Source organism: Typopeltis vanoorti, chromosome 11 (assembly GCF_054136105.1).
Source record: "Typopeltis vanoorti isolate ZY-2024b chromosome 11, IOZ_Tvanoo_1.0, whole genome shotgun sequence".
Classification (NCBI taxonomy): Eukaryota; Metazoa; Arthropoda; class Arachnida; order Uropygi; family Thelyphonidae; genus Typopeltis; species Typopeltis vanoorti.
Window position 1 is genome coordinate 54827573 of NC_143559.1, and position 27321 is coordinate 54854893.

The 27321-nt window shown below is 35.4% G+C and overlaps 1 protein-coding gene across 2 annotated transcripts in view; it reads right to left on the minus strand.

The window, feature by feature from the left end:
* Positions 1 to 27321, minus strand: part of LOC150101593 (serine/threonine/tyrosine-interacting protein-like) — a 264341-nt gene that overhangs the window by 35972 nt on the left and 201048 nt on the right. For both annotated transcript variants that reach the window (XM_090400470.1, XM_090400471.1), the window contains 2 exons: positions 22804 to 22854; positions 8173 to 8245 (listed from right to left, as the gene is read on the minus strand). In XM_090400470.1, coding sequence (XP_090256596.1) covers positions 8173 to 8245; positions 22804 to 22854 — 124 coding nt within the window. The remainder of the gene's footprint in view (positions 1 to 8172; positions 8246 to 22803; positions 22855 to 27321) is intronic.

The window sequence follows — 27321 nt, forward strand, 5'->3', positions numbered from 1 at the left end:
GATCGTGGATAAGCTTCAGTCCTCTCTCAGCCCAATTTTCCAGCTTAGCACCATTCCTGTCAGTCATTTTGTAGCCCCATGTTAAACTCTGATAATTAAAGTCTCTGAGTATTATTTTAACCTTCTGGGTGTTAAGTTGGCAGGTTCTTTGAAGACGAAATCTTCATTAGGTGGCTTATATACCGATGTGATTGTGCAGGACTTGATCTCGATGGTTAATATCTCTATATTATTATGGAATGTCATATGTATAGATTTAATATCCAAGTCTGGTTTAACAAATATAACACTACCGTATTGCTCGTGTTGTCTCTCAGCTACTAATTTCATGCCATGAATTTTTGGTCTACTGCTGTTTACCCCTCGATGAGTCTCCTGGATAACTAAAACATCACATTTGCTTGTATCACACATGCCTGCTAATAAAACTTCCTTTTCGGATGACAGTCCTTCAATATTTATTGAAGTCGTCTTAAAAGCTGGCCTTGAAGAAGGCTGATTTATAGTTCGCATGATTGCCGGTAGCTGAAGGATTAGCCAACGTTGCCCAGGGTACGCCCGATTGTGATTTCTGAGTGATCGCTTTTGTATATAACACAATCTACGAGGAGGCTCCTTCAATGTACCCCAGTTTTCCTTATAATAAACTGTAAAGGTTTCTAGCTTTTGTGTGAGCTGTTTCTCAATGTCATCAAAGGATTTTGCTCGACAAGCTATTGCCTGGTCATCTCCATACAAGAAGGTTCTTGACCATGGGTTTATACGTTGGTCATTAGTATATATATATATATATATATATATATATATTGAAGAGGAGGGTAGAGCGCACACTTCCCCGAGGTAGACCATTTTTCTGGATATGCCATCTGCTCTTTTTTCCTTTCAACAAAGAATCTCCTGCTGAACAGCAGCAACCTAAATATTTCCACTAATCGATAACTGTTTGTCATGCTGTAAAATTTGACTATAATCTTTCTAAGATTTAGTGTGTCATATGCTGCTGTGAAATCTATAAATACAGCTCTTGTTGCTAACCCCCCTTTCAAAGCCGTCCTCAATAGACTGTATTAACTTTAACACTTGTCCAGTGCATGATCTTCCTGGTCTAAATCCTGCATGTTCTTTTATCAGCACTATCTCTATTGCTGGACTTAGTCTGTTCAAGATTAACCTCTCAAACAGCTGAGGATCCAAAGAGCTACAGCCTACATAGGAGAGCTATATTACTGTAGCTCTTTGGATCCTCAGCAAATTTACCTGGTTTCAGAATATGTATTATGGCAAATAATTTGTTCCTCGGATTTCTTCTTTGACCCTTAATTTTTTTTTTTATAAAAGAATTAGGGTATATCTCAGGGCCTAGTTAAAATAAAATCATGAAGCTGAAAGACAATAAAACATATTCAGAACATACATTTATTATTCTGCTTCTTAACAAAGAATTGAGCAATTGTAGTTTGGCGGGCATTCTGTTTTTTTTTTTCATACAACTAACGGTATGGACCTATTGCCTCTTCTGCAAATTTTACTGCTCTCTCTTCATCAGGGTCAGCCACTAAGCATTGCTGGTTAAAAACTTCTATTGTACGAAAACTATTTTCAAATTGTTCCTGTGAAAGCTCTTTGGGTTTGTCAGTGATTAAATTTTCTTCATATTCTTCAGGATCTTCCCACTGTGCATCTAAATTTAGCAGGTCGGAATCACTCAACTTCTCAGAATGAGATTTAATTAACTTAGATTCATTTGAAAAGTCTCTAAAATCATTTGCACAATGTGCAAGAATGTGCTTCCAAATGACTCGCATATTGCTGGCAAATTACTGGTGCAGTAATTTCATTCGACTTTGCGACTTTATAACCAAGCTGAAATTTCTCTGATTTGGCTAGAAAAGTCCTGGAAGGCATTCGCTTCCAAAAAATAGTCGGTTTCAACGACATTAAATATTTGTTGATCACAATAGTTCCCTTCTTACCCAATTTTCTTCAAAATCTCTGGATATCTCCTTATCTGCACTTGCAGCTTCACCTGTGATTAGAACATTATGTAGGCTATTTCTCTTTTTGAAAGGCTCAAAATCACCCAGCACTAACATGGAATTCTTGTTCTTTTCCCTTTCTTTCCAGGTTACAAAGAGACAATGCTTTTGATTTAATAAGGCCAGTGTTTAGCAGGATCTGTTTTTAGTTACAATCTTCGATCCATGTAAAAAGAAGTCTCTCTAATTCAATCATTATAATACTTTGATTTCGAGTGCATGCATGATGAACTTGAAGCAGCCTTATGTTCCTTACCTTGCCTTGTCCAATCTTTACTCTGAACTCGCCTTGTTCATTTTTTTTTATTATTTTTGCTCACTAATTCTTCTACTCCATGATTAAAGGTTAGGAAAATAATTTAAAATAAAAAAGTAAGGAAAACAATTGCACGAGATACGATCAGCAAATTGCTATGTAAAGCAGACGACACAAATTTTGGCAGTAAATTTGGAACATAGTGTACACGGAAATAGTGTAGTATGCCATTAAAAAATAACTTTGTAAAATGTTTCAAATCGGTAACTAAATTATTTCATCCTGGTGAGTGATTTTTTAAAATAGTTAGTCATAAAAAATGTATAGATCGAAAATTTTTAAAATCTGTAACATTTATTTTTAAGATGTATATAGGCGCACTAATCGAATTTCGGTGTCGAAAAAAAATGACGCACTAATCGGGGGATTGCTGTACTTTCATTTGCCTCCATATGCTGGGTATTTTAGCAAACTTCCAACAAAAGTTCAAAAATTCTAACAACCACTCTGTTGCCTTTTCTCCCAGATTCCTTAGTATCTCGTTTCTGATATCATCTATACTGGCAGCTTTTCCTGGTTTTAAGGCATTTTCTAGTTCCTCTTTAGTAAATGGTGCTTCAAAGAGATTATTTTCTGAATCCCTAACTCTTTTAATATAATCTTTAGGTATTTTTCCTTCGATACTTGGTTTACCATTCAGAGATAGCTGAGTTACAATTTGGTTTGCATTTATATTAACTTTGGTTGCTGCTGTTGTGGGGTCACCAGATAATTTTATGAGTAAGAGTTAGGCTTTCCTGCTACTGTGCTTCATATCTAAGATTTTAATTTTTCTCTGCCCATTGTTGACTTCTTTTCTCAGACAGTGCTGCTATAAGTTCCTCTCCTGCATCAATTGTTTCTGATGAAAATGGATCTTTATCATATAGGTCACAATATCTTTCATATATTTCCACGTTGTGCTCTGTAAAACCTGGAATGTAACTTTCTGCAACCTTTTGGGATGTGCATGGTAGCAGACCATCTAATAATTTTGATGAACTTTCCATAATTTTCTGGTCTGAGTGAAATGTTGGTCAGGTTTATGTCTAATTCTCTTGAGAATTGTTCCCAGGTAGCTTTTTTAAAATTAAAATGTTCTAAGTGGGATCTCCTTAAGTCAGACTGGTGGGAAAACTTGCAGCTGTTGTGAACTTGAGATTGATGCAAGTACCTGTTTAGTGCACAGATTAGCTATTCTATTACTAACAAATCCAAGGTCTGGGTTATAACCTCTTTTCCATTTTCCACTGCTAAATGAAGATGGCTGTTTAGGATCGTATATAAGATTCATTTGATTACTTTCAGCCCACTGTTCAACTAACTCTCCATCCTTATTTGTTTCACTACAACCCCACTGTTAGTAGCTATGACTGTTAAAGTCACCTATAACAATAGCAGATTTCCTTCATGTCAAGTACTGGGACATTTCAAAATCAAAGGTTATACTAGGTGGTTTATACTGAGAAAACACTGATGTTATCCAGATCTATTCCAAGAATTACTATGTTATTTTGGTTGGTGATTAGGCATCCTGTAACCTGCACTCCTGCTCAGTGAAAATGGCATTTCCATACTTTTCATGTGGTATTTCTTTTGAGCTTCATTCCAGCAATTTTAGGTCTGGCTTGTTGAGGTCCTTTGTGTCTCCTGTAGACATAAAATATCACAGTTTTGCAATAAGATCTTCTTTTACAGAGGAGAGCCCATCTGTATTGTGTGAGATGATTGTCAGGGTTGATTCCCATAACGGCCGTTGAGTTTTAGTCATTGTATCTCTGATAAAGAAGATGCTAGTCGCACTATAAAACCGTAGAAAACTATAGAAGACTGTATTGCACTATGTTATATATCGCTAATAGCAGAAAAATAGTGAAATGGAAGAATAAGCTAGATTCAGGTCAAACAGATGTTGTCAGGATCAAATTTTCACTTTAAGACAAATATCTGAGATATCATGGGAATACAACAAGGAACTGTATTAAGTCTCACAGATCTGGAAAAGGCATATGACAAGGTGCCAAGAGGAAAGTTGTACTAAACATTACAGTTATATAGTGCAAATAGCACATTATAGCAAGCAATACTTAAATCTTAGACTAAAATACACAAAGATTATTGAAGGAAAAATGAAAGAGTTTGAGAACAGGAACCAAACCTTAAAGAAAACCCTGATTGATTCAGCTAGAGAGGCATGTGGTGAGGTTGTCTGCAAGGATAAAAAAATCAGAACTCCCTGGTGGACACAGGAAGTTAAAGAGGCAGTGAAGGAAAAGAAGAAAGCATATTAAAAGTTCCTTTCAAATAAGTCAGCTTGTGCTCTTAGAGAATATAGAGACAAATGCAAGAATGCTAAACACTGTGTAAAACTAGCTAAACAAAAGTGATGGGAGGACTTTGGCAAGGATATAGAAAATAAATATCAAGAAGGTGGCAAAATATTCTGGAGGTTGTTGAAGAAGCTTAGGAATGGAGGAAAGAGTGCTGTAAAAGGAGTTAGAGATGATAAAGGTGACATGACAACGGTAGAAAAAGATCCTTGAGGTATGGAGTAATTACTCTGAAAAACTGCTAAATGAAACAAGCAGTGATGACAGCACAGTGGTAAAAAATACTGACTAGGCATGCAGTCAGGAATACATATCCATACTTGAAGTAGAAAAAGCCATCAAAGGCTTGAAATGTGGAAAGGCAGCAGGAGTAGATGATATTTGACCAGAAATGCTGAAGTATGGTGGTATAAGAGTCTTACAGTGGCTGCACTGCATAGTTCAGAATGCCTGGACAGAGGGACGAATTCCAGACAATTGGAGTAGAGCACTCATAGTACCCATACATAAAAAGGGAAATAAAACTGAATGTGAGAATTACAGAGGTATATCCCTACTGAGTGTTCCTGGTAAGATATATGCAAGTATACTTGAAAAACGGTTGAGAAGAATTGTGGAAGAGAAGCTTGGTGAAGAACAAGCTGGATTCGGGCCAAATAGAGGCTGCAGGATCAGATCTTTACGACAAATAGTGGAGAAATCATGGGAATATAACAAAGATCTGTATTTAAGTTTTGTCGATCTGGAAAAGGTATATGACAAGGTGCCAAGAGAGAAGCTATTCAAAAGACTACAGTTATGTGGTGTCAATGGGGCATTATATCAAGCAATACCTAGTCTTGATTTCAGTTGTAAGTCAGCAGTTAGAATTGAAGGAAGTACAGGGAGATGGTTTAATGTTAATTCTGGTGTGAGACAAGGTTGTACATTATCCCCTCTGTTATCTATATGGATCACATTATGAAGGAAAGTGTATTAAACATGATATCAAAATTGGAGATGTTAATGTCAGCTCTTTGCTTTATGCGAACGATGTTATACTTCTAAATAAATCTGCTACAAGTCTGCAAGATTTCCTGATTAAATTGAATAACTGTTGTAATAGATATGGTATGAAGGTCAGCAATAAAAAGACAAAGACAATGAAAATAGGCAGAATCAGTGAAAATGTCAACTGTGTTGAGAATGGAGAGAACCTGTGGAACAAGTAAAACATTTTAGGCATGATTTTTACTGAAGATGATAAATTAAATATGGAAATAGACAACAGAATCAACAAAACTGGTATGGTAGGAAATCAACTGAATAAATTCATATGGAATAAGAGAGAAATTAGTCGGAACACTAAATTAGCTGTATACAAGACAGTGTTCAAACCAGTTTTAACTTATGGATCTGAGAGCTGGGTCAGAAGTAAAACACTTGACCGAAGACTAGAGACTGCAGATATGAGAGTCCTGATAAAGATTATAGGTGTGAACAAATTGCATCAATGGCAATATCATATTAAAAACGATTATATTAGGAAAGAACTTGACATTGTCAGCATCCAGGAATGCATTAGCAGAGCTAATCTCAGGTGGTATGGTCACTTAAACAGAATGGGCGCAGAAAGATTAGCAAAACGAGTGTTCTCTGCCAAGTTGGCAGGAAAACGACCCAGAGGAAGACTAAGATATAGGTGGATTGATACCGTACAAAATGCCTTAGACGACAGAAATATAAGATCTGGTAATGTCGGAGTCTTGACAAGTAACAGACTGATTTGGAGGAAAATTGTAGATATGAAGTTAGCAATGATGTAAATTTTTCATGTAGTACTATCATATCCTGTACACCCCTTGAGGGTACATGGCAGGAATTTGATGATGATACTTAAATCTATATTTGAGGTTGTAAGTCAGCAGTCAGAATTGAAGGAGGTACTAAACGATGGTTTGATGTTAAATCAGGTTTCAGCTGTTATTCATCACCTATATACATCACATTAAGAGGAAAAGTGGTATTAAACTTGATATCAAAATTGGAAATGTTAATCTCAGCTCTTTACTATATGCAGATGATGTTATACTTCTAAATAAATCCAGTACAAGCCTACAAGATTCCTCAACTAAACTGAATAACGCTATAAGATATTTGTTAAAAAAATCAGCAATATAAAGACAAAGACAATGAAAATAGACAGAAACATTGAAAACAAACTGTATCCTGAATGAAGGACTTATAGAACAAGTAAAATATTTCAGCTGTTTAGGATCAATTTTTAGTGAAGATGGCAAATTAAATATGGAAATAGACAACATAATTAGAAAAAAAAGGTATGGTAGGAAGTCAACTGAATAAACATATATTGAATAAGAGAGAAATTAGTCAAAACACTAAACTAGCTGTATGCCAGACAGTGTTCAAACCAATTTTAACTTATGGATCTGAGAGCCGAGTTAGAAATAAAACACTTGATTAAATACTGGAAACTATAGATACGAGAATTCTGAGAAAGATTAGTGGAGTGAACAGATGGCTGGCAGTATCATATTAAAAACAAGGATATTAGGAAAAAAACATGACACTATTAGCAGAGCTAATCTCAGGTGTTATAGTTACTTAAACAGATTGGGAGAGGTAAGATTAGCAAAGCAAATATTCTTGGCCAGAATAGCAAGAAAAAAGACCAAGAAGACAGACCAAGATATAGGTGTATTGATAAAGTAAAATGTGCCTTAGAAGAAAGAAATATAAGATATGATAATATTGGAATCTTGACAGATAACATTTTAATTTGAAGGAAAATTGTTGATAGGAAGTTAGTAATGATGTAACTTTTTCACGTAGTACTACTATAATATTCTATACATCCCCTGAGGGTGTGAGGAATTTGTTGATGAAGTTAAGATACAAAACTCATTGTAATTGAAGTTTGTTCTCCTCAACATATAAAATATAATAAAGTACAAAAAAAATAGAGAACCTTAATCCATATACAATGCTGATGTACTACTATAGGCTTGAAACCTTTTGCGTAAGCGAGAGTGGCATAAGACACACTCCATGAGCAAACTCCTGCAATTAAAGAATTCTAAAAGAATTGAGTTATAGTTGTAGTTATTGCCAGCAATGAGTCTCTGCTACGAATGGGTCACGTAAAAAGTTAAGCAAGTTTGAGCGCAGTTAGTAGTTGGAAGGGGACAACTGTTCGATGCTGTTGGCACACTCCCCCCCCGATGAGTCTTTGGACTCCCTGGAGGTGTCACATAATAATAATAATAGTGAAATGGTCAAATAAACAAAGATCCCACCCAGTTTCATATGAAACAGAACATAAAATGAAAATAAAATCAAATTAACCCTAATAAGATGAGTACTAACGTATTTCTAATATGGCTACCAAAAAATTAAAACAATTTCCAAACATATGTGTACGTATTAAATCTGTCGATACTCCTATTATGATTACATGAATATGCATTCAGATCCTAATTATGTTTTCAGAATATTTAAAACTTAAAGCTACCTCCAGTTGTTGAATAAATCCTTCATTGGGACTGACACAAAACCTTTTATGCTGTACACAAGCAAATGCTTCCCTAAAAATAGAGAAAGAAAAAAAGAAAAAAAAACTTTTTCAATACAATTACCTCAAAAAAAGCTCACAAAAAATTCTATCAAATGAATCATATTTATTTAAAAATGAATATTACATAAAATTAATTAATATTTCTGTATCATTTTGCCCAGTCGTAATCTGTCCATTTCAGAAAAAAATTCTTTACAGTAAACATCCAGTTCATTTAATTAAGTCATTTACTGAATTTTGAATGTATATTAGTCTGATTTGTAATACAAAAAAAATTATATACTCAAAACACAATGCACTTATTTGTAATAAATTTGATGCCAACAGGAATTATAGTGCTCATGTTTATTAAATAAACCTTACTAAGGTGACTACTAGACTTGAAAAGGTGATAAGAAATGTTACTGATAACACATACATGAACTACTACTACTAAATTCTAACACAAGAGAACCAAGTTTTTTTTTTTTTTGATTCAATAAATTTAAAGAAAATTAAATCAAAATATCCATCAAATTATGTAACTTTGTTTACTCTAAGTTCCAATTGCACAAAACTGATTATCACCATGGATGAAATGCAATAAGAAATATTTCAAAGAATATAAACATAAGTACATACAATTGACACAATAATAAACAATAGAGAACTTATGTGAGAGATTTTTATTCATAAGTACACACAGTTGGCACAATAATAAACAACAAAGAACTTATGCAAGAGATTTTTATTTCATAGAATTTTTGCTCAAGTAGTTAGTATAAAATGCGAATTAAATGTGTAGGTTATAAAATGAAGATTCAACAAAGATCATGTGTCATTTAAATGTAAAGGACACACAAAGACATAGTCTCAAGTACTTTGCATGTTCCCAATGTCATGTTTTTGAAAAAATTAAAATTATATGCAATCAAAAAGCTATTGTTTAAGTGTGGACTCTATTAAAAAGAACAATTTCATATAAAGGGGTGAGATAACTTTAGTCCATAGTTTTTATTCAGAGTGGGGCAATGAAATAAGATTTCTCAACTTTCTTTGCACAATCACTATAAAAGAAAAACTGCTTTTGTGTAGGACTTCTTTCAAAGGATCCAATGTAAGGTGGAGATGGCATGTTCAGAAAGTCCAGCTTGTTCTCATGGAATGTAATGCAGTCAAAATGTTCATATGAACAGCTGCAGATCTACCAGTTTGGTCAAAGTATGATAACCCATAAGTTATTAGATGTATAATAGAGACATGTGTTGGACAACAAAGTATATGTCTTAATGACTTTGCACACGTACGAGAAAACTAAATAGAATTTTTTACTCCTATATATTTCATTCAATATGTCATGAGCTTCATTCAGGAAGAAGGCAGAAGAACTGGTAACATTTAAATTCTGAATACAAGAACAAGTCATACAGTATGCATATAATATGTGTCTCAGTTGCAGCTGTATACAGTAGGAGGAAATACTATTAGAGTTCAGACATGTGCATATATGTGTACAATTAATATAAAAAAATTATAAACAATTAATAGCAATCACTTCCAAAAACTCAGAAAACCGAAAATGGTCTGTCAGACTAAGATTAGGACAGTGCTGTAGGGAGTTACATGATTCGAAAAATGGAAAAATGGATGATCAAATCTGAACCTACTGTAGTGTAACATCTTGATATGGTTCCAGTGAACTCTATATCTACCACTGATGGCATGAGAAGCAATATTAAGAACCTTCTTAATATTGCCTGAGTCTTTAAATTCCAAAAATCTTAAACACCAGACAAGGACAGAAGTGATAATGTATCTCTGATAGATGGTAAGACAGATGGCAACTTCCAGGCTGGTTTGAAGGTGGTATACAAATTATATCTGCAAAGAGTCCTTGCTACTTGTTGATGTTCCTTTAAAGTAAAGTATGCTGATCCTTTTAAAAAAAACTGCAATTTGCAAGAGGAATGATAATTATCAAATATTTTCTATATCCATTAAGTAATAGAGTAAGTTTTATTTAATTTAATTCTCCTAACAGAAGAACAAATTGTGCATGCTCAGTGTACAAGGCTTTTGATACCTATTTTTGTGTGAATGATGATAAGATGCATGAGAGCCTCCATAACTCAGTTGATATAGACGAAGCCCTTTGGTCGGAATGACCTGGGTTTGATTCCTGTCCAGGATGTGAGGAACCTTTATCTGGTCTTTATCTAACTAAAGGTGAGTTAGCCAGTCTCATATGGAGGTAGAGGGGTTCTTCTCCATGAAACTCAGGTTTTTCGTCCCTCAGAACAGGTAAACTGGCCAGGAGAACACAAGCAATTTACAGATAAGAATACTTACATAGGGGTAACTGACTTATCTTCGTATTATGGTCAGGAAATCCAAGGTTACTTGGAAGGCTATGGGCGCTCAAGTGCCTGTTAAAAACCACTGAAGAAAGAAAGAAATAAGATGCATGAATATATAGGCCTGTAAAAGATGTCTTCCTATAAACAGAAAATTCAATATTGCCAGCAGAGTTATGCTACATTGAAGTATTCAAAAAGGGGAGACTTGTTAAATTCATTCAATAGTGAACTTGATGCATGTATATATATGGAGTAAATTTTATCCAAAAATTGAAGTGGTTTTGTTTCAGAGTGAGACCAGATTGCAAAGATGTCATCCACAAAATGGTAAAATGCGAAGCTGAAGAGAAATGGTATTAGAAATCCGATCCTCTAAATGCTCCATAAAACAATCAGCTAAAGCAGGTGATATAGGACTACCCATCGCAGTGCCCTCAAATAATTTATTATGCCAAGTATTACCAGCACTGATAGTAAATTTGAATAATTTGATTTCATCAGGAAATCCACTTGTAAAAGCTGCAGTTTCTTGAAGTGGTATATTTGTAAACAGTGAAATGACATCAAATGAAACCATGATTTCAGATTCTTGAAGAAAAAGATCCTTAATGTTTTTTTTTTTTTTTTTTTTTTTTACAATGATCATACAACAAAGTGCAACAAATGAAACTAGCTCTTACTGACGAGAAAAAATATGCAATGTGTGATTTCAGTTGCCACTAGCTGCACTAAAACAGAGGAATTAGCACAAACTACTCACTAAATAAAACCAGCTTTATCTTGTTTGTTGTCTTCCCCTTCTGTACAGCAGCTTCTGAACTTGGGAAAACCTGTTGAAAGCCTCAAACACTGCCTATTAACACTATGAATGAAAGTTTCTCCTCCAAAAATCTGAACACTGGAAGCCAAGCTCGAACTGCTCAACAATCAGTGCCAAAACGCAAGTATACACTCCCCTGACAACACTAACGAATTCCACAACTCATCATGTGAATGGTACACTACCCGATCAACAGCAAAAAAAAATGTAATGTCATCATTCTGAGCTTTCCAATGGAAACTGATGAATCATTAAAGGATGGCATCAATAAGTTAGCAGGAGAATACAAATTTGATTCCAGAAATATTGTCAGGTATCATAGTTTCTTAGGTTAGTATTATTCATTGGAAGTTCTTAAATATATTTGAGTTTATTTTGAGATAAGCTCAAAATAAAGTAATGAGCAATCCACTCACCTAAAAAAAAAGAAACTCTTTCTGGTCTCTTCAGCTGCCTTACCATCAACATCTGACATGTGGAAGGAACACTGATCCAACAAATCTCCCAAGATTCCTGTGCTCTGCAGCTTGGTTTTGCTCTTCCTAGGAAGATTTAGTCATCTGTCAACAGAATCAAAACTACCAAGGCAGATAGATACCTATTACACAAATGGAAACTGTCAGACCAACCTTATTGTGACTATTCCCCCATAGCCCAGACAATCACTCATATTGTGAACAACTGCCCAAAGTGCCAATTTCATGGTGACTTCCAAGGCATCCACGAGGTCCTGGACTGGCTTTCTGGACTAGACATTTAACTTATAGCTGCACTGTATTCTTTTTGAGAGATGAACTGGAAGTTCTTTAACTTCCTCTCCTTAAACACTGATCTTCTCCACTCCTGCTTTCTTAACATTAAACTCATCTTCCTAAGAGATTTTCATATTCACAACACCAACAGGCTTTCCTTCTCCAGTGGTACAGACCAAGCAGTCAGAGATGCTGAGACATTTGTCATCACTAAAGACTTTATGCAAATTTTTCACATGCCTACAGGAATACTAGATAACCCTAACTGCTCCCCACCCGGTATGTGCTAAATTATATGTACTAATAGTGCTTACCATTGTTGACATCAAGAGCAAAGCACTTCAGAAACTAAAACTAATTTTCTTCAGTGTGAAAGTTTAGATGCATGAAGCAAGAAAATACTGAAGAGGAGTGTGGAATAATGATATTTCAGTGAATTTTTTTTTTTGAAAGATATTCACATCAAGATAAATGCACATGTTGGCAGCAATATATCCAAACATAGAACAAAGACCTGGATGTGACAAATGCAATCCACATTATGTCATGCAGTGTTTCTTTGGTTAGCAATGGAGAATGCTTAGAAAAATAACACCTAGAGAGCTCAGAAGGAAAGTATAGCTTTGAGAGAGGTAATGTCGAAGTATGGAATAATTTGGATCCAGAATTTCTATACATTTACAGAATAAAATGAAGGTTTTATTTAAGAAGTGCATGGACATACAGTCTGTTAATGGCAACTGGTTTATGCTGATATTTTCAAGAATATTTCTTACAGAAATTTGTTCAACTGAAGTAAAGGAACAGTTGATAATTCTTACAGTGACTGGAACAACAGAAACTAACATGTACTTCCATTATTTTATGCAAGAACTTGTATTCTCCACTTTGGAATGGAACCAGTGTTTATCTGAATTTTCCTTCAGTTAAATTCTTCTCTCATGGTGAAGGAAGAATAGATTGTTATTAATACTCTGAATGCAGAACAAGCAACTGATATAACTTATCTGCTCTGTTTAATTCACTCAAAACTACTGAAGGTTTACTTCTAGTGTTTTAAAGTGTAGTTTGATTTGATGGCTTACATATTTATCATTGTGAGTTTGTTACTCTTTAGTTGAGCACATTTATCTCTAATTGTACAATTTAAGTAAGAGAAAGTGTGGTGTGTGTGTGAGAGTGACTGAATATTTTTAATTTCTGATACAATGATTTATCTTTACATGTCACATATATAATAACTGTAAATAATATCATCACATGCCTGACATATACCCTGAGTGTATACGTCAGGCATAAGTGGCCATACCAGAGATTAGTTCTGCTAACACATTTCTGAATGCTAACAATTAGAAGTTCTTTCCGAATATCCTCATTTTTAATATGATACTGCCATTGATGCCATCTGTTCAGCCCTAATCTTTCTCAGGACTATCATATCTGTGGTCTCCAGACTTTAATCAAGAGTTTTATTTCTAATCCAGTTCTCAGATCCATAAGTTAAAATTAGTTTGAACACTTCTTGTATACATCTAATTTAGTGTTTTGACTATCTCTCTTATTCCATATAAATTTAATCAGTTGACTTCCTACCATACCAGTTTTGTTAATTATGTTGTCTATTTCCAAATTTAATGTGCTATCTTCACTAAATATTATGCGTAAATAGCTGAAATGTTTTACGTGCTCCATTCAGTATGCAGTTGATGTTTTCAATGTTTCTGCTTATTTTCATTCTCTTTGTCTTTTTAATGCTGATTTTCATACCAAATTTATTACAGCAGTTATTCAATTTGGTCAGAGAATTCTGCAGACTTGTCCTGGATTTATTTAGGAGTATAATATCATTAGCATAAAGTAAAGAGCTGAGATTAACATCGCCAATTTTGATATCAGGTTTAATACTACTTTCCTTCATAATTGTGATCGATAGAGATGATGAATAACAATGGGGATAATGTACAACCCTTCTCACACACCTGACTTAACATTAAACCATCTTCCTGTACCTCTCTCAATTCTAACTGCTGATTTACAACTCAAATGGTTGACTATGTATTGCTTAAATAATATATGATGCTGGAAATATTTGATTTACTGCTACTTGCTCTCTCTCTCTCTCTGTTTTTTTTTTTTTATTAACATATGTTAAAATTAACATTTTAACATAGAGAGAGAGAGAGAGCATACTTGCTCTCTCTCTCTCTCTATGTTAAAATGTTAACAAATTTAACATTTTAACATAGAGGGCACCTAATTAGGACTTCAGTCTTTGTGTTGTTGCTATAATTTTTCAAATTAGACCCACTATTACACCATATTGTTGTACTCTCGCATACTGTGACAAACTATGTTTTGTGCTTTGAAGATGCTGGTTATTACACCAGTGAAATATCAGCAATAAGTCAATAAATAATTATTTACTTATCTTTCTGTGTTCTGATATATTACTGTCAAAATTAGTCAACCTTTGATTTACTAAATTGTCTGTTTTGATATACTTAGAGCAATTTCTGACTTAATCTATAACACACAATTTTAAGTTTTCTTTGAAATCAGTTAATACATAAATCTAAGATCAGTCATAGCATTTCCAAAGGAGATGACTGATCTATGTGTGCCAGGGATAATCCCTCTAGTTGTCCACTGATGTCTTGGCCCATAAGGAGACTGAAAATTTGAACATATAATGTTGTTGTTGAACTTATAGAAGTTAGCTGATATTATGAGTTTGATCAAGTTTATGAAGTCATTAGGTGTTAATTTTGTGGGTGCATCCAGAGTGCAGTCCTCTATGAGTAGTGTGTGTACGATGTCTAATGTTCTGAGGACGTCCATGTTAGTGTATAATGAAGTTGCATCCAACAAGGCGAGGACGTCTTCCCAGGGTAAAGTAACATTATTTATTTTCTGGAATGGGTCGTCTGTATTTTTTATCATAGAATTTGACGTTGTAAGTAAAGGTTTGATGAGTTTAGCTACAAACTTCGTTAATGGTGCTGTGGTGGTGTTCTTGTAGGAGACTATAGGCCATATCAGGTAACTGTCTTCGTGTGTTTTGATGTTCCCGAACATATCAGGGGCACGTGTGGTGCATGGAGTTGTGTTTTTCATTGTGGTTTTGTCTATCTTGTTTTGATTTTTTAAAGTGTGTAGGGTGTTGATTTGTTTTATGTGGTCGAGGATGGGATCATTTTGGATTTTTCGGTAGGTATGTTAGTCGTTTAAGATGGCTGTTATTTTGTTGTTGTAATCGGTTTGGTTGATGATAACTACTGTATCCCCTTTGTCTGCTTTTGTGATCATTATATTCAGGTTCGTTTTTAAAGATAATAGGGCTTTTTGTAAGTTGGGAGTAATGTTGGGTTTCACTATTATTTTGCTATTTATGATGTTTATTTTCTGGAATATTGTGTCTCTGTTTGGGTCATTTTCAAGTTTTGCTTGGACTTCAATAATGATGCCTTTGCTCAGTATGTATTTTGGGAATACAGCGAAGTTAAGTCCTTTGTTGAGGATAGTGATTTCGTCGGGTGTGAGATTATGATGTCATAAATTTATGATGGAATTGTGTTGTGTGGGTCATGAGGGGGGGGGTAATAACTGAAGGTTTGGAAGCTGCATGTATTGTGTATTGGGTGCCTGTTAGGGTATTCCATTTTTTTTTTTTTTGTGTTGGACTTCTATTAATTGTGTGTAGTCGTTGATGTATGTTTGGATACTTTCTGAGAAAACTGCCCATTCCTTTGAGTCAGTAGAGTTTTCAATCTACGTTTTGTATTGTGAATGTATGAATATGCTTGATTTTTCTTTTTAAATCTGTCATGTATGGCCTGTTTGATGTGGTCCTCTGTGAGTAGTGTGTGTACGACTCCGACCAAGCTGACATGACATAGCCCTACACTTATCCTGAAATGTTCCGATGATGATATACGATAGAAATGGCTCGCACCCCGTTAACGCTCTCCCCCAGTCCTGTTTCCCATAAATCCCTTCCTTTTCCTAGTAGCACCCTTAAATATAATAATATATATGTATATATATTATTTTTAAAAAAACAAGGGTTTTCTAATTTAATCTACCCCCCCTGCCTCAAACACTCCCTCACATTTCCTACCCCCCTTTAATGGCCAAACAGAAGAATGGAAAACGAAGACATCCTAACATCCGAACAAGGTATGTGCAAAATTTCTTCCTCTATTAGTCTGCATATATTTACCTCTAAAATACACTTATAATGCCCTAAAAATTCTTGAGTAAAAAGCCAATGTATTTAAAATAAGGGACACTCCTAAACGAAAAGAGACTAAAATAGCCGTATAAATAATAGTTTTTTAAGAGGAGTAACATGGGAATTTTCCCAGAAATAATACCAAAATTCCTCATTTTATTAAAACGATCTCACTCTAGATCTCTTTCACAGATGAGTCAAGTATAGCAAAACAAATCACCATGAAAGTATAAATTATTATGTTTCTAACAACTATTACAAATATTCTTCCAAGAAGTTCAACGATTCATCAAGGGATGGACCACCTTAGTCACACAATGCCTAAATACCTATCACATCTCTGCTTGAACACATTCGTCGAAGACGCATGCACGCACACACACACACAAAACATGCCATGAGAACCTGGACCTCACATACTTCTTTACTTCGTCCTTAGTCAAAATTCTTCTCATTATTGTCATAAAGGCACATCCAGGGAGTTCAGAAACTAATTGAGGAAGGATCCTTTGTAGATCATGCAATACCTAAGTACTTATACAACTACATGAAAACATTCACTTAAGATGCATTCATGATGTCCAATGAATGACAAAAAAGCAGTTTTCTTTAGGACATTTATACAAAGAAAGTTGTGAAAACTTACTTCATCACCCCAATCTGAACAGAAATGGAATACGGTTAGCCAATTAGTGGCACTATTTGGAAGTAAATACAAGTTCCTGAGGCCTCCATGGAAGGAGTATGTGCGGCAGCCATCAGTGATATGATGCATAGTCAGCACTGCACAGTGCACACACACGCACAAGGGTGGCTGTGAAATTTCCCACAGATGCACTAAGCAGGTACAGCAGCTTCTGGTCCTAAATTTGTTTAGCTTGCTCAAGAGGTGTCCACATAGATGGCTGAATCCTGGAGATTGATAACTGGATCTGTAATCAGGAACTACAAGCAAGTTCGTTCCAGTCTTCATCATTCCTCAGAACCATCATACTGGTATTTCCACAAGCCATGCTATTTCTAATTTTATTTATTTCTTTGAAGGTAGCTTCTTCTCTTCTGAAGTATAGAGGAGTGATGTGGGAAAGAACAGGTAACCATGAGAGAGGAGTAGATCTTAAGGTACTGGAGATGGTTCTCATTATGTTAAGTTGTGTGTTCACTAGTCATGTGGTGACTTTGGCTCCAAACTGGTGAACAATACTCTGCCACTGGGAATACTAAAGAGAGGGCTGTTGTTGTAAGAGCTTGTTTATGATGTTCCTGGCAGATATCATTAACTTAGCTTTTTTCCAAATGTTTTCAGTATGTTAGAATATGAAATATTGTGACAGCCATTGACCATGTTCATACCAGTATCAAAAGCTAATGAGAGCTACTTTCATGGATCAGAATCCTGTTGCAGGAGTTTATTGTTTAGTTTCTATAAGTCCCATGTTATTTAGATAGAAAGCTGAAACAGCAGTTTTGCTGGAATAAAGTAATTTTGCAGTGAGCTCAAATCTTTGCCCACTGTTTCCTCATTGCCTTGGAAGCTATTGTCTTAGAGTGATTGTTATGTCATCAGCATATGAGAGTTGTTTGAAAAGTTTGGTAAATTTTCAATAGACGGCAACACAATTCGTTCATTCATACTAGTATCAGCACGTATCATCTTTTTCATGATCCCCGACAAAATTTTAGCTGCGTGCAATGAGTATTCTCGTTTGGCAAGCAATTAAAATGACCGTGTTCACATTTTTCATAAAAATGAAGAAAAACAAGTTTCATGCAGTGATAAAACACTTTTATTTGAAAAAGTGTACGGCTGTGCAGATCAAAGACCAGTTAGATGCAGTTCATGGGTACTCTGCACCAGCATTAACAACTGTTTATTTTTGGATAAACGAGTTTAAACATGGTCATAAGTCCATCGAAAACGAAGCGTGCTCTGGTTGCCTGACTCAGGTCACTAATAGGAAATAACTGACAAAATCCATGGTATCATTATGTAAGACTGCCGAGTGAAAGTGCATGAAATTGCTGAGATTGTAGGTATCTCAACTGAACAGGTGTATAATAACCTGCATGAAAAATTGCACATGAAAAAGCTGTGTGCATGATGGCTGCAGCGATGTTGATTGTCAATCGAAAATGCCTGTGAAAAGACATTTCAAAGTAGTGTTTGGTAATGTTTAATTGCAATTCGCAGGATTTTTTGTGTCGATTCGTGACTGTAGAGGAACGTGGATCCACCACTACACACCCGAGTCCAAGCAGCAGTCAAAACAGTGGACAATGCCCGGTGAAAAGAGCACCGAAAAAAGCAAACACCATTTTGTCAGTTGTGAAGGTGATTGCCACTGTTTTTTGGGATTCCCAAGGAATTATCATGATTAGTCTATTTGGAAAAGGATAAAACAATAACAAGAGCCTATTATGTGTCAATGTTGAACCATTTAAAAAAAAGCAGCCAAGATTGGAGTACAAAAAAAAAAGTGCTCTTTCATCAAGACAATGCACCATCCAAAACATCGGCCATCGCAATAGCAAAATCGTGGTTTGAATTTGTTCCACATCGACTGTATTCTCCGGACTTGGTCCAATGTGACTTCTTGTTCCCAAACTTCAAAATTTGGCTCGGTGGGAAAAAATTTTCTTTGAACAAGGATGTCATGACTATTTTGCATAATTTGACAAATCCTACTTTTTCGATGGGATAAAAATATTGGCAACTCACTGGACCAAATGTGTAGACCTCAATGGAGACTATGTTGAGAAATATAGATGATTTTTTCCAAAAAAATGCGTTTAACTTATTTTTTTACCTAACTTTTCAAACAACCCTCGTAGATTAACTTTCGACTAGCTGTTGGAGGGATAGGTTGAATTCAACTGGAACAAGACAGATCCCTGAGGAAATCCATTCTAAAGGATAAATATTCTGCTTCTTTGTGAATTCAGATAAACTTTTATTTTCCTATTGAAGAGCATTCGTTCTAATATTAGAGTTTTTTAGTAGTTGATTATTTTGGCTGTTTTATAGAGTAAACCTTCCTTCCTTACAGTGCATAAGCTGATGCTAGTTCTATATTCTGTTTTTAGATCCTTTTGGAATCCAACTTTTATATGGGTTGGAAGAGCTAGATTTCAGTTTCTGCCAGGTCTTAACTCAGTCTGTTCACTGGGTAAGATGGCTTCTATTGAGAATTTCTAGAGAAAATAACCTTTTCAAAGAGTTTGTAAGGAGTGCAGAGCAGTGCTACAGGGCAATATTTATTCATCAGTTAACTTACTGGGTTTTGGCAAGGCCTTTGACTCATACCAGAGAAATCAGAAATGATACAACATGATAAAAAAAAGTCCAGTGGTATCACAGTGCAGCCATTTTCCTTATCTAATTCTTCTGTTACTCTATTATAAAATGTGAGCAAATTACTAAGGCAGACCTTTTAAAAAGCTATGTTGCCCATCATAGAGCATCATGTTCCTATCTATCAATTGCTGGATTTTACCTTGAGCCATTTTTTCCAATACTTTAACCACTACTTCTGCAATATTAATTGGTCTGTAGTTTGCTACTTCTGTCTTGGAGCCACTTTTATGTAATCAATGTAATGGAACTATCTTACTGTCTTTTGGAACCTTACCAAAGCAGAGATTTAGATTAACAATTTGATCAGAGGCAATGGCAATTCTTTTGCACATTCATGTACCACACAAGCTGACATGCCATCCCGTCTCACTGCTGTAGTCATGTGGATGATTTTCAATATGTTGAGCACACCCTGCTCATCTATCTCAATTCTGACATCAGTTACTATCACATCAGCAAATACAAAATCTCCACTGGATTAATTATACACCTTTGTAAAGTGATCGCTCAGCAACTTGACTATTTCTTCTGTTTTCATCAACTTCTTACAATCAGCATTAATTAAAGTCATCCTTCCATAGTCCTCTTACTTGCAACATAACTAAAAAAACTCTTTTGGATTTACCTTCAGCATGGTTAATTAATTTTCTGTTGATCTGATATGGCCTTTCTTGTCGTACAAATCATCCCTTTTGCCTGCAGTGCTCAGAAGTATGATAATCACTTTGCTGATCTAGCTTTGAATCTTAAGCAATTCCTTTTTTTTTAATTATCAGTGAAGCTTAAATAGAGATCCTTGTTGTGTTTATGTGATTTCTTGCCTATTTGTCATGAAATAAAAAGCTGTCTCTATTTTATCTAAAATAGGCCTTGTTCCTCATCATTTTTTCTTTCCATAATATTTCTTAGCCTTTTCTCAAGTAAGTTTGCATAAATCTTTCCAGAGACTCAGTAAAGAAATTCCACTATAATTTTCAGTTTTATCTTTTACCCCCCCCCCCCCCATAGACTGGCACAATAGAAAGTCTGCGCTAATGATCCAGGGTTTGACCTTCTGAAACTTTCTTTGAATTATGCAAGATAAATATTATAAGATAATTGATACTTCAATACTTGCCAATGAATTTCTTAAGCATTTCATAGTGACAGACTTGACCTGTAACTACTAACAACAGACATTAAGAACAGCTACCTAAGAACATGACTGCTTTCATCTACATATAATTCACACTTCTTATATATAAACATAAAAATTCCAACACTACCTTACATAAACAATATCATAACCTTTACTGCTAATATGACACCTCAACTCCACTACTTCAAATTCTGTTTGTCACTCACACAATTAATCTAACTTCCCATTTCCAGCTTGCTATGCTGTCATTGCTAATATTAGTTCTAAACAACATAAAATTACAAATAATAGTAATAAATTGGCTAAACAACAAAATTATAAATAACAGCACTAAACAAGCTACACAAAGGCAGAAATAGCAAAGTTTTCTGCTTCATAATAAATAATGATGGTGGCAGAAGAGTACCATGTGATATTTATTATTTAGATTTAAAAAAAAAAACATATTAGGTAATATGGGAATACAGCAAAATTTACATTAATAACAAAGTATAATACAAATTATTATTAGAATATAAGATGACCAATCAGCATATCAGGAGTAGTTGTCAAGATTTTGGAGAAATTAGTCAAGAGCAAAATACAGGAATGGATAGATGAAAACGGGATACTGTGTGGGGGACAGCATGGTTTTGTGAAGGGTAGATAATGCCTCAGTAACTTGCTCACGTTTTATAACACAGTGACAGCTGAACTGGATAAGGGTAATGGGTTTACAGTGATACTGCTGGACCTTGCTAAGGCCTTTGACAGGATACCACATGGAATTCTAATCAGTAAACTGCAGCATATGGGGATGGATATAGGGTTGGTGAGATGGATAGGAGAGTGGCTGATGGAAAGATATCAGAGAGTAGTTTATCCAGGAGTAGAGTCCAAAAGACTGCCTGTGACTAGTGATGTGCTGCAGGGTTCTGTTCTTGGACTACTACTATTTAATTTGTTCATTAACGATACAGGAAAGGATCCGAGAGGAATTGTTCATTTGTTTGCTGATGATGCAAAGTTGCATAGAGCAATAGTGAATGCACATGATGTCAAAATTTTGCAGGATGATTTGGATAGACTGGCAGACTGGGCTAAGGAATATGGACGTCAGTTTAATGTAGCAAAGTGTAATGTTATGCACTGTGGATTAGCAGCAGTATACCACATTGGTGGAACTTTACTCCAGGAAATTTATGAAGCCAGAGATTTGGGAATGTTGGTGGATAGGGAGTTGAAGTTTTGGGGGAGACACATAGCAAAAGTGGCTAAATCAGCTCATCAGATCACTTGGTTACTGAAGAATACTTTGACGAGCAGGTTATTGTTATTGTTGCAATTATTGTTATTGTTCCTCTTTATCGAGCCGACCCTTGATAAGACCCCACCTTGACTACTGTGCCCAGATCTGGATGCCAGGGTTTCTTCTTCATGGGAGGAGGTAGAGAGGATCCAGAGGCGAGTAACCAAGATGATAGCTGGTCTATGGAATGAACCTTATGAGAACAGGTTGAAGATCTATGGGTTACAGTAATTGGTTGATAGGCAGAAAAGGGGTGATATGATTGAGACATTCAAATTACTGAGGGTTTTTTTTTTTTACAAGATTAATTCAGAGAAAATTTTTCAGAACAGGTCTGGTGGTGGGAGAACTAGGGGACATCCATGGAAACTGAGCAAGAGTGTAGCTAACAAGGGTGTTAGAGCCGGGTTTTTTACTCTGAGAGTGGTGAATGAGTGGAATAAGCTGCCAAAGTCTGTTGTGGGTGCCATAACTGTGAATGAGTTCAAAGCAAAGTATGACAGATACTGTGCGAATGCTGAATAGTTCTTGAAATGTTTAGGGCCTACCTCGATGAGTCTAAGGACTCCTTTGAGTTGCTCATAATAATAATAATAATAAAATTCAAATACATATATAAATTCATAATCAAATTTCTTCAGTACTTACTTATATGACAATCCGTAAGTTTCCATTACATAGCCAATAATTAAAGCAGCACTGAAAAATTGAATTTTTTTTGTATTTTTATTAAACATATAATTAGTAAATTACCTAAAAGAAACCATTAACATTAATAAAATGATTAATGTATAATGCTATATTAGTTAATATACAAGGGTAAATAAAAAAAAAACACACGTTATACAGACTTTTAGAAGTACTCTTCAAGATAGCCTCTTTTTATATTATACTTGACAAGACATTATATTATTGTTTTCATTCTAAACTTTCCGTAAGTCCCTTTGTTTCTTCAAGGATACTTGCTAAATTGGATCATCTTCTTAATGCCACTTGAGAGGAATGTTTCTGGTTGTTCTTGCAGCCAAGTATGCTCTGTCATTATATAATATAATCATTGTACTGTACTTTGAAAAGTGGTCACTTCAGTTTTTATCTTAACATTGAGGTGCTAGTCAATGTTACAAAAATGGTGACAGTGCCAGCAAAGAAACGTACACCAGCAGCAGGGAAGATCTCAACTCTGAGATCAAGTTTTTCCCTAGACCTTTTGCAGTGGACAAGATGCAACAATTGTTTCACGTATGCGTCCAAAAATGTTAAAGATTTATGGAGTGTTAGATGGAACGACATAAAGGAATGTATTATATTATGTGAGAAGTGCAATGAAAGGCTAGGATGTTCCAAAAACGAGAACACTATTACTGGGAATAATCAGAAAATGGATGGGAGTGCTTGTGACAGTAATAACAGTGATGTGGAAGAGTTTAGGCAAGAGTTAATTAAAATGAAGAGTCAAATTAAATATATGTAGGAGGAAATAGAATGTTTAAAGAAGAGCATAACTTGTTTAAATGACAAGGAAGTTAATAAGAAGAATCAAATATCTAAGGATGATAGGATTGCTTTATATGGTGAGGTGACTCAATCATTAAAGGTATAGTAAAGGATAAAGTGCACAAGACAGGTTTTACAGGTGGTACAATAAAACGAATATCAGATGCCTTGCATAGAAGGCATCTGAAAGAACGGGTGTCAGAATTAGCACTAGTGGTGGGCACAAATGACTTGAATAGTGGGACAAAGAATGTGGAAAGAGATTTATAGAGATTGTTGCAGGAAGTGAAAAATAATAGTATCATTAAGAAAGTGGTTAGTTTGTTGCCCAGATATGAAAGTAGTGAACTGAGCAGGAAAGCAATGATACTGGATGAAAAAATGGCTGAATTATGTCAGGCGGAATGTTCAATTTGTGAATATATGTGGAATGAATTCGAAGGGAAGGTGGAATGGTTCAAAGCTGATGGAATGTATTTGAATGGCTTTGGTGTTAGTCTGAAGCGACTGTTGTTTAATAAGAATGCACAGGGTCAATATGAAATTAGTACTGCTAAGAGTCAGAGAGAGGTTGAGAAAAAGGCTGTGGAAGGACGGAACCAGGATGGATATATCAAGGGGAGGAATTGATTATAGCAGAGCAAAGTAATACAGTGCAAAATGGTGGGGATCATGTAAATATAAATGAAAATCGAAGTCAGGATCAGGGAAACGGGGATGGTCAGAACAAAGAAAGAAGTGCACTATAGCAGAGAGAGACCAAAGAGTGATTGTGTTGATGGGACGACTTCAAAGAGTGGAGAATTGTTATGCTTGTATACTAATGTACGGAGTATCAGAAATAAAGGGATTGAGTTTGCAGCATTAATCGAATCGGTATGCCCAAAGACAATTGGCATAAGTGAAACTTGGTTGACTGAGGATGATATATTGTCAGGATTTGAAATGGTAGGATATAGAATTTTCTGAAAGCATAGGAAGATCAAGAGAGCAGGAAGGAGTATTGTTAATGGTAGCAGAGAAAGTGTCCTTCAAGAGTCAAAGTGGAAAATAGTAGCATGTGTGAAGATTTTGAAGCTGTTTGGTGTGAAGTTGAGATCAATAGAATAATATATCTAATAGGATGTTGTTATAGGCCAGGGAATGTGGAGAGTATTGAAAGTAAAAGGAAGATGATCCTAATGGGAGATTTTAATTATAGGAATGTGGATTAGAAAGAAGAGATGGTGTATAGTAACAAGGAGAGTGAATATGTTGAGTTTTTGCAGGATAATTATCTAAATCAGCATGTGAAGGAAGCTACACAAGGTTTACCAGTGTGAGATTTGGTGATATGGTGTGGTATGGAAAGTCGTCAAACTGGAAGAAGTTGTTAAGAAGATCTTTATGTGGAAACAGTGGCATACCCAGAGGGGGGGGGGCAAGGGGCCCTGGCAACTCCCAAAAAAAGAAAAAGGAAAAAAAAAAAACACTAGAATATTTTCCAAATATCTTTTCCTAATTAAAATTTATTTATTTTTAATTTATGTTGTGTCATGTCTTCTATTTCTATATACTTATGAATTAGCAATCATTGCACATGCTCAATCATAGGTCATATGCGATGCGTAGTGTGTATTCTCAAATCGTCTACTCAATTCACTCCTCCCCGCCAAGATTAAAAGTGGAAAAACATTATTATTATCACATGACACCTCCAGGGAGTCCAAAGACTCATTGAAGGAGGACACCTACTCTCCAACTCTGTCTTCACCACTCAATCCACTAACTAAAATGAACTGCACCATCTACACACCAATGCCATCTACCACCCAACACCACAAGTATTTTCACAGACAATTACAAACATCGTTGCCCACGGCAGGATTCGAACCCACAGACTTTTGGCTGGAGAGTGGATATGCTAACCACTCAGCCAACCAGGCTGGCAAAAAAAATTATCCATGCCCGAACAGGAACTTGAACCCCGGACTGTTAGGTTAAAAGCCTAATGCTCTACCAACTGAGCTATCCGGGCTTGTTAGTGACTCATTATCAGAAGCTCCATAGTCAACTAGCATCAATACATTGGGTGGATGAATTGTGTAGAAAAGATGTTCACAGTGCATGGGAAATGATAAGGTAGTATCGAACATAAGCAATGCATAACTGCAAACCAAGAGTTAAGCAAATAATAGAGTAGGAGTCAGATGGAGGAAATTAAGTAAGCAGTGTTACAAAAGAAGTTATGGAGAAAGTACAGGACAGTTTGCAGTGAACAGATGCAGAGAATATAAACTGCAGGCCAGAAAAGTGACAAGCATGGTTAAAAAAGAAAAAGTAGAATATGAGAAGAGATTGGCCAGTCAGGTAAAAGCTAATCCAAGGGAATTTTACTGCTAAGCAAAAGGAAAAATAATTATGCCAGGTTGACACTTATAATATCAGAGTAACCATAGCAAATGATATAGTAGAATTATTTAATGAACACTTCATCAGTGAATATCATATTGGTGTGAATGATGCTGTTTATAGGAGGGAGGAAAGAATTAAGAGAATTAAAGGTGAAAGAATCAGAGTTATATCAAGTGTTGCTCAGGTTAGATGTGGAAATGGATAACATATCACCACATATTTTTAAAGAATGCTATGCCCTAGACCTGGTTATTTAATGAAAGTCTTGCAGTGGAGAAGGTTCCTAAGGAGCAGAAAGAAGGCAAAATAATACCTCTCCACAAGTATGATTCAAGAAGAGAAGTTTCCAATTTTAGACTGGTCTGTATTAGATATATCTACAGTGTTGTGATGAAAGTCTTGGAAAAATTGGTTAGAAATAGAATACAGAATTGGGTTGATGAATATAAAATTCTCTATGATGGTCAGCATGGATTTGTGAAGGACAGGTCTTGTTTTAGCAATCTGCTTGTGTTAAATGATAAGGTGACGAATATGTTGGATATGGAAGAATCATATACAGATATTCTTGAACTACAAAAGCATTTGATAGATTACCACATGATAAATTGATGTACAAGCTGTAGGGGATAGGAATAGATACACTGGTTAAATGGATTGGAGATTGGCTCACGGCTCCATTATACAAGTGTGTATAATGGAGCTGTGTCTCAGAAAAAGAAGATAACCAGTGGCATGCATCAGGGTTCTATTCTTGGGCTCTTCCTGTTTAACTTGTTTTTTTAATGATATTTCATGTGGATTGATTAAGGATTTTCAAATGTTTGCTGATGTTGCAAGTTAGGTAGAATTATCAGAAGTAGTGCTGTTAATTCTCTACAGGAAAATTTGAATAGACTTTTAGCTTGGACAAATGAATGGGGATGTAGTTTTAATGTTAATAAAGGCATGGTGTTATACTTTGGATTACAAAGATATAATTCTACATACTGTATTGGTGGAGCTGTACTTCAAGATGTGGATGTTTGGGATCTTTGAGTGATGGTGGTGGACAGTGACTGAAGTTACGAAGGGCACATTACACGTGTTGCAAAGACCACACATCATATTGCTGCTATGATAAAAAGTACACTGACATGTAAGGATAAGGAGGTAGTGGTGGCACATCTATATAAGGCGTTGGTCAGATTACATATGGACTATAGTGCTCAAATTTGCTCCGCTGGTTTTCATTGTGATGTGGAAACACTAGAGAGGTCCAAAGATGAATAACCA